General features: G+C 44.1%; 1 protein-coding gene across 2 annotated transcripts; it reads right to left on the bottom strand.

The window, feature by feature from the left end:
• Positions 1 to 665: 665 nt before the first annotated feature.
• Positions 666 to 8,922, bottom strand: RAB19 (RAB19, member RAS oncogene family). 2 transcript variants are annotated; one of them, XR_004357284.1, is made up of 4 exons: positions 8,584 to 8,918; positions 7,529 to 7,712; positions 5,054 to 5,452; positions 666 to 3,006 (listed from the first exon to the last, which is right to left on the bottom strand). XR_004357284.1 is itself a non-coding variant. In XM_032689001.1 (3 exons), exons 1-3 carry the CDS (start codon positions 8,776 to 8,778, stop codon positions 5,187 to 5,189), a joined length of 645 nt encoding a protein of 214 aa, XP_032544892.1. In that variant the 5' UTR covers positions 8,779 to 8,922; the 3' UTR covers positions 3,721 to 5,186. The 2 variants fall into 2 exon arrangements, 1 of the variants encoding a protein (XP_032544892.1); XM_032689001.1 differs by lacking the exon at positions 666 to 3,006 and having other exon boundaries at positions 3,721 to 5,452; positions 8,584 to 8,922.
• Positions 8,923 to 8,946: the final 24 nt, after the last annotated feature.

The following is an 8,946-nucleotide window of genomic DNA, read 5'->3' as shown; positions in this document are numbered from 1 at the left end:
ATGTAATTTGAGCAAGTGACACTTAAAACTGATATAGGGAGAAACAGAAAAAATAAAAGCCTTCCTCCCCTACGTGGTGAACATAAGTTGCTACATCCTATTGGAAAACTGCATTCAAATGTAAGTTTAACAAAGATATGTTCTGGTAAGGTGGAAAAAGGTAAAACTTACCAGCCAGAGCACACACATGTGGTTCTTTTCATAAGGGGTGAGATGTGGCGTGCTTTACTCTGTGTGGGTGTGCATGTGGCACAGTGGTGGATGCTCCCGCTTCTGAAGCGGCTTTCTGTGGGTGTTACAGGGGAGGCTGAGGACACACAAATGAATGATTTGCTCTGGTGGAGGCCGTTGGGTCCAGCTGCAAGGTGACTGATGTGGTCACGTGCATCGTGACAAGTAGCTTCTGTTGCTCTCTCACTTTGAATCATGCAGTGGTTCCTGTTCTGCAGGTTCAAGAGCTGCATGTATTTGTCACCAAGCAGTACTGTTGTGTGCCACTTGTATCTGAACCTTGCTGGTGGAAGGTTTGTTTTTAAGCTTGCTGTAGCATTGTGATTTCTACCCTCCACCCATCCCAAACTGGAACAACTGAAAATAATAGGGCCTTTGAAATAATGTTAGTAGGCTGTTATGTTTTTCCTTTGTAAGAACAGGAGTAATCTCAGTAGAATTAAGGCAAACTTTTAATGTAAAAAGATGGAGGGTGACAACTTAGGCTGTGCTATGTTTTCTTCAAGCACATACCTAAGGTACAGAAACTGAAGAGGCCAATCAGAGTAATGTCAAGATGAAAAGGTATCAAGTTTCCATAACCTTCCACCAGCAAAGTCTTGATTTCAAAACAAAAATCTTCAGAAAAAGATGCCTGCTCTCCACTTGAAGTGCCTTGACTTTACTCCCTAGGCCAGGATATATACATTTAGTTTGATACAAAACTTTGCCTCTTGTGGTAAGCGCAGTGTGTGTGTGCTGCCCGTTCTCACTGCTCTGAATCGGATGATACAAGCTAAGAGTACTTGTTACAACCTCTGCTGCTTCAGTTCAAACGGTGCTAGCACAGCTTGCCCTTGACTGTAGCCCAGGGTGGATTGTAATCTTTGAGGGGATGCCTGATGGATGTAATGAAATACAAAGTAGCTCACCTTGCCTTAGAAGGAAACTTATGGGGTGTCTCATGTTTGGAACAAAACTTGTGTAGCTGGAATTATCAGTGCTGCAGCAGTTTAAAACGAGAGAGAGCCCACATGTAATCCCCTGGGATTGAGATACAATACAGGACTTCACTGCAGGGATCAAGTAGCTACAAAGTCAGTTTAATGCAAGCTTAGCGAGACATTATTAAACTAGTTGTGGTGAGCCTCACTTCGGGTTAGCAAAACTAGACTTAGCAGAGAAAACTGTATAAGCACTGATATTCATGGACATAGCAGTAACAAGGAAATGCAGGACTCCAAATATGCTAAGCTCCTGCCCTGTTATATATAGATGTGCTGTTTGTCACTTGCTGTCAAGCCAGAGTCAACAGCTTGATGTGACTGCATTGACAGAGGTTGTGCAGGCACCTGAGTGCTGATTTTTAGAACAACAGCATAAGAAAAATACTTCAAAAAATATTTAAAAGTCCAACCCATCTCAAACTGGACATTCCTATTACAAGGTGAAGTATTCTTAGGAAAAAAGAGTTCTGGGCATGTCTAAAACTATTCTCAAAGGGCTCCCATATCCCAGCATTGCCTGTTCCAGTTCCTAATACAATTGCACGAGAGTGGTGCTTGAAAATTATTTCGAGAGTCAGTACGTTGAGCAATGACTATTTAAGCCCCCCCCCTGCAGCCAAATGTGGTGTTCTTAGAGCTGAGACCCATAAAAAGCTGCCTGTTGGCAGCCCACAGCTGGAAGGGGCATCTCCTAAAAGCGCTTTCATTTGAGCACTCACCTGGTGGGGGGGAAGCTTCACTTTCAATTCCTTGTCCAAAAGCACAGGCATGCATCTCCTTCCTGAAAAAAGGCTCAAGGATAGAGCTCTCCACCTCTGTCAGGACCTGAAAATTGCTTTCTCTGTCTCCTTTCCAACTATACTTAAACATTAACTAGAACGATTAGATAAGAACCTCAGCTTTTGAAATTAAGAGCCTGTCTCCTGCATATGAAGCAAAGCCTGACCACATAGGCCACATATGCCTTCCCCTTCACTGGGTTGCTGTTATGTTGACTTTCAAACTAGTCAGCTTTTGGGAGGTGTCAGTTTGCTCCATTTTAAAATACTTCTATTTTTTTTTTTTCATTATCCCATTTCATTGGGTAGATCCTGCTTCAATCTTATCTGGCATGGCTGCAGTGCAAGTAATGTGCCACAGCTAAGACTGAAACACTTGCAAGTAGATAAAAACTTAACAAATGAGCTCATCTTCAAGCTGAATGTGCAGCTCTTAAAACTGAAACCCGAGGGACAGTAGTGGTTTTTAGAATAGTGGTGTAAACAAGCTATACTTTGAACAAATGCATTAATGATGCTGTCAGGAAGCACACTGAATTTGCATATGATGCTGGGGAACAAAACCATTAATGGAATGTTCCGTAGCAGTTAATGCCACTTTGCCTTGTCACAGCTGTGTGTTCCCACCTGCTCTCTGATGGGGAAAGGCAGAACCGCAGAAATTACACCGAGTTTGTATTTTAATCTAGTGGTTCTCAGTCTATAATAACGTGCCACAGTAAAGGGGTTTTTTTTTAAAGTTTATGGCTTCACGTATTACCTCATTAATAATACCATTACCAGTATACTCTCTGAAGAAGCTTGTTAGCAACTGCTGCAGCTTGTTCTTCATTCAGGCGAGGACAGCTTGAAAAGTGTCCCTGCAGAAACCATTCAGTGTAACTGCCCAAAGGCCGTGTGGAAGATGCCAAACAGAACCAACCAGAAGAGGTCATGCTTCTGGTTTAGTTGCACAATGGGGAGGTGTTTAAGACTAGTTTCTTGAAGGAGGAGAAGGGAGCCTGTTAGACCTGTTAAAGGAAAGGGGACAGTGCAGCTCAAGGCATGGTCACAAGCCTGTCCTCCCTGATCCCGTGTTGCACAGCTTTCTGTGACGAAGAGAACGGCAAGAGCCCTGTGACATGGCAGTGCTGGGCAGTCAGGGAGGACCACATCAGCCTCCAGAAATCTCCATACTGAGGGTAAGCAAAATAACTTCATACACTAATTGCTAATTAAGGTAGTAAACCCAATGAACCATGCAAAGGTTAACACCGCCAGTAACATGGTGAGATGAACACAATACTTTTCTATTACAGTCTCCTGGAAGATACAAAAAAAAAAAAGAGATGGATTATGACTGGGAGTAGTTTGGATTTTAAACAGAAAAGAATATTAACCTTATATTTTACTGTTTTCGTAGTGACAGGAGGTGTAGAAACTAGTAGTTTGGAAGCTTGCTTGCCCCTTGGAAAGGTTATGGTATTTATTGTTGCCTAAATGTGCAAACTGAAATGCAACTACTAGGCTAGTACTGAATGAAGAAGAAATAAGATTTAAAAAGTAAACATCAGAAAGAGGATGTCTGAAGATGAAGCTTTCTCTACAGCAGGCAAAAGGCTTAGAGGCTAGCATGAAGGATTCCTCCCTCAGTTTACACACAGCTGCTCTTTGCATGTGATAGCAAAGAACTTAGCCAGAGAAAGCATTAATAATATCAGAAGCATTTCCAAGACTATAAATCAGTGATTCATTCTGCTTTATTTTTTGTGCTTCTCAGACAAGATTTTCCAGAAATATTTGCTACGTCATTTTCCCTGTTTTTCCAGGGTTTAGGAAACATGGGCAGACCACCATCGAGTAAGCCAGCAACACACCAGCCTTCCCAGGGCTGCTTTGAATGTGACACAGATCATATTTTATCATTACAGAGTTTGAGTTGCAGTTCATAGCTTAACAGTAACTGACACACTTTGGTTCATGAGGACTGCAGTCAAAAGAACTTTCCTCTGTATAATATTTCTTTCCTTCCTCTCCTTCCCTGTTTCCATCTACTGGGAAAAAAAAATGCAAACAAAACAACAGAAGAAAAAAACCTACATCAACAACACAAAATCCAAAACAAAACTCAAAAACCCCAAAAAACCTCCAAGCCCACACCAAAAAAAACCCCAACCAAAACCCTTCATTCAGTTCAGGTATACAGAAGTGACCCCTGAGTAGCAGAGCTTGCATTTGGGAGGAACAATCCAAAACCTTCCACGTTGTTCAGTCCCCACAGCAGTAGTAAATATACTTGCCTAGGGCAGCTTTCTGGTGCACCCCATGCCATTCACTTACTGCTCTAACACAAGGTTACCTAATTAAACCATCTTACCCCTTGCTGAGTTTTACAGGAGCTTGGATCCATCCTTCACACTCCCTTGGAAATCTGCAGGCATACTCTCAAGCTGCCATTGGCCCATTGCACAAGCTACAGAAGGCTTTTGGTTAAAATCAGCACATCAAAAAGCATGATGAGGTTAGTGGGGAGAAAAGAAAAAACATCCTTTCACTGGAAGCTTTGCTTCTAGCAAGTCTGTGTAGCAAGATGGAGACCAGTACTCGAAGCAATTCTGACAATTAGGGAGCAAAGTGAAAGGCAGTCTTCTCACCCCAGGAAGAAGTGTATCCTGTTCTGCCTGCCATGTAACCCCAGGGATGTCTCCAGTTATTCTTTCACAAATGTTATTAAGGCCCTTGGGATGAGTGGCTACATGCCTGACATCAGGACAGCCCCTAAATGAAAGTTTAAGCAGCATGTGTCAGACTTCTTACAGCTATGGGCAGAGCGGAAGGTGCTTGCACTTAGAACCAGCAACATAGCTCAGAAGGGTCAAATAAACACACAGCTCTGGTGCAAATTCATCTTCTGACACAGCCAGAAAAACATTCAAAGGTTATAATTAAAGGCAATAGTTTTTATAGTTCTCTTTGATTAAGGCAAGGGCTGGCAGCTTCCTGAGTCCTCTCAGCTCATTGCCATGTTCAAAGCAATCTGTGCTACCAACAGCAACAATGATCTCTGAAAATACTTACAAGCCAAACTCCAAGGTAGAGATATCAAGAGACATGGCTTGAGGCCAGAGAGGACACTTTCATCAATTGAATACAATTGCATCAAACAGCCTCAGAAGAATGACAATTTCCAAGCTCTTCCTGAAATTTCTCTTCAGCAGGGGCACTGGGCCTTCTCCACACTTGGACTGGCAATCACTGGCTTGGAATCAAGATAGAAGCTGTTTGGAGGGTTCTCTCCATGAAGCTGTAAGGTATTTCGGGCTATTAGCTCCTTAGCCATTAACATGAACACCTCTTCTATGTTTTGAGCTTCTTTTGCTGATGTCTCCAGTACAGCTAAGAGCCCGTGCTTCTCTGCCAGCGTGCAGGCGTCTTCAAACAGGACCTGGCGCTTATCCAGTGAGTCTGATTTGTTCCCTTAAAAGAAGGCAAATAGATATTCAATAACTTAGTCTCTCAAAAATTCATCTTTAAATGCAATGGATTAATTAAATTCTGTTAAACAATAGATTTATGTTAGGTGTAAGAGTTACTGGAAAGAACAAGATGCGAGCACATCCGAGCCACAAACACAGACTGTGGATCAAAACTGCAGCTAATCATAGGATAGGAAATTAGTTGAAATCCAAGAAAAAACTAAAAACCTGTGTTCATCTGATTATTTGGTGTAGGTAGTGGTGCCAAAGGATTGTTTGGAATCAACTATTGGTTCTATTCTTTAGTGGTTTTAAACATTTAGTAGCATTTAGGTTAAATACTTTAAAAAATCTTTTAAGATGATGTCAAAAAAGACAAGAATTCACACTAGCTACCTTAATGCTTAAGATAGAGACTTGTTTCTGCATATATAGATTAAAACTTTTACTTGCAGCACTCCAGTCAAAGTCTATCAGAAAGCGTGAAACGCCTCAGATAAAATACCTTTGTATATTTAAGTAGTTGCAGCACATGTGGAATTATCAGTTCTGGTACATGCAGTACCTGGCTGAAGTCTACATTCATAGTTTCAAGACAGCCCTTCATCAAATTCATATCTTGAATTTGAAGCATATACAAGCCAACTCCCCTCCCATTAAGTCCCTTTCAATTTTTCTAAAAGGAAAAAACCTAAACAAAAACAACGAAACAACCCACCCCACAAAATAAAACCACAACCCCCAACAAACAGCTGGAGGGTTATTTGCCTTCTTAAAAAGAGCCCTCCCTTCTTTCCTCCTCCAGTTCCAGATGGGAAAGTTAGACTTCTTAACCTTAACCTCATGCTAGAAGGGTGTATAACGTGCTCAAATGTAATTAAATGTACAAAGACTTCTGCCAAAGTAAGTAAAGCAAACAGCACCAGCTCTGGAAGAAAGCACCAAGCTGAATCCTTAACAAAAGCTTTATTTTTACCAATTTCAGAACTTTTCTCTTTAAAAAACAGCATCAACCACCACCAGCCCCCACCACGCACAGGTAAGTCTTTTCTTTAGATTCATTACATTAGTTAGAAAAACCCTGCCAAGTTCAGTGATTTACACCCACCCAATTCTAAGCACTGCAGTTATAGAAGCGGGTCAGAATTTGTTGTTTGTTTCTTCAGAGGAAGAACAGGAAGAACCACCACAGCCGAAGTAAGTACTGTGCTGGGAGCACAAGCAGTAGCTTCTGTCCCAGGCCTGTTGTGCCGTGGGGCTCAACCTGCCTATCCTCAAGAGCCAGTCTGGGCTGCTGTGGCTGCATGCAATGCTCTCAGCACAGCGCCACAGCACAACAGGCAGAGGCTGTGGAATGTAAATAAAGCCTCTGTCATTTTACTACACCAGTTCTCTCATTTGCAGCTTCTTCCTTGGGGACAGGAAGAGCAATAACAACCCGAAACCAAGAGGAAGGAACCACGCTGCTTCCTACGAGCTCCAGTTCTCAGCGATTGCTTCCTCAAGAGGCAAAGTTTCCTGAACTCTAGTGAAATGTAAGCAGACTACTTCATGCCCTGCAAAAGCCATTTCCCCATCTATTGTCTTACCTGATAGGAATCCCATTACAGAGCAATGCGCATGCATATCAAAAGAACAGAGAGGAAAGATGAGAACGAGGAGTTGTGTTGCTCTGTGCATTCCCCTTCAGTCTTGAATTATTGAGCCGCTACATTCCTGTGCATCAGGAGTATAGGGTCAGACTTACTGCAATTCTAACCTCAGCAAAGCTGTCCCTGCCTCGAGCCTGGCAGCAAAGCTTGTTACATTATTCCAACAGGAAAGAAACAAGGAAAAAAAGGGTTTGCTGTCTGCAGTGGGTTTGGTCCTGTCAGGACCAGGCTATGACTTTCCTCATTTTTTTTTTTTTAAAGCTTAGGCCACACTGATATATTTTCTGATCCTCTGGAATTAGAACTGCATTCTTTCTTAATGCGTAGTTTATAGATGCTTCAGGTAGTAGTGGGGGAAAGTGAAGGAGATTTTATATTCATGTTAAAAAAGCTACGTAACACAATATTTAAAATTAAAATCCTACCAATTAACATCATGACCAAGTTTGCAGCACCATACTTTTCAATTTCATGAATCCAGTGAGGAATGGATTCAAATGTGGACCTCCTAGTAAGGTCATAGGCAAGGATGGCCCCATGGGCACTCCTGTAATAAGACTGGGTTATTGTCCGGAAGCGTTCTTGGCCAGCTGTGTCCCACACTTGGATCTGTAAGAGAAAGGACAGAAGTTGTAAAGGCCAGTGAATGCCACTCCCTAGGTGTTTGCCAGCAGCATCCACGCTTTTGAAACCCCTTGTCCAGAAGGCAGCCAGACCTGCCCCAGCTCTCTCTGCTACACCAGTGTGGCTTTGCCTTCTCCGGGTCTGAAGAGACATTTATGAGCCTGTAAAGTCAATCTACACAGACCAAAGAGAAAGCTGCAAGGGTAAACCCAGCTTTGTAAAGAGGCCAAGAACCCCAGTTTCAACAACTGTACTAAAAGATGTAGAGCATTACAGGCTTTTAACAGGAAAGGAAGTAGAGCAAAGAAGCCCCGATGCGGGACTGGGCAGAGCAAATCTATATAAAGGGCAGGCATCTGAACTTCCATCTGCATGCAGAGGGAAGTTCTAGCTAACCATTTCTTCTGGTGTCTGTCTTGGAAGCCTTCTTCCCTCAAATTAAGCACACATCAAAGTGTAGCCTTTGCAAACTAGAGGGTTTTCTCTCCTCAGTGTCCCAGCTTAAACCCCCCCATCTCTGACAGAGATAAGAGACAACCCCTCCAAAATACAGCAGTCTTCCAAAGAACTCCCTGCAGGCAAAGTGTGAGCCCTCTCCTCAAGTAGATGCAGAGAAGTCACGAGAGCAAGCATGTACCCAAATCAGGGTGAGTGCCTCCCCCAGGGCATGCTCCTGAGAGAAAGCTCCCCTTGTAAACACCCCTGGGCAGAAAGGCGGCCAGCTTTTGCCAGCCGCCTTCATTAGGGCCGAGCAGGAGATGCTCTGCATCCCACCACTCCCCGGCACCTGCATGGGAAAGGTGACACGGCAAAGGTGCTGCCCACCAAGAGTCTCGGGCTTGCTCCCGCTACGGACCTTTACTTTCTTGCCGTCGATGTCCATCGAGCGCACGGTGAAGTCGACGCCGATGGTGTTCTGCTGCTTCTCGTTGTACTGCCCCGTCTTGAAGCGGTGCACCACGCAGGTCTTCCCCACGTTGGAGTCCCCGATCAGGATGATCTTGAACAGGTAGTCGAAGGCATCGTCCGCGCCGGAGCTGGGGAACGGCATCGCGGCTCCCGGGCGGGCCTGCGGCGGGAGAGGGGCGGCAGGGGGGGGAGGACGAGCCGCGGGCCCGAGGAAGGAGCCCCTTTCCCACCGCTCACCTGTCGGCGCTGCCCTGCCGGGCCAGGTACGCCCGCTTTGTACCGCCTCGGCCCGGGGCCGGCGGGAGATGTA

This window comes from Chiroxiphia lanceolata, chromosome 5 (assembly GCF_009829145.1).
Source record: "Chiroxiphia lanceolata isolate bChiLan1 chromosome 5, bChiLan1.pri, whole genome shotgun sequence".
In the NCBI taxonomy this organism is placed as follows: domain Eukaryota; kingdom Metazoa; phylum Chordata; class Aves; order Passeriformes; family Pipridae; genus Chiroxiphia; species Chiroxiphia lanceolata.
Note: the sequence above shows the minus strand (reverse complement) of the source record. Positions and strands in the feature narration are given on the sequence as shown.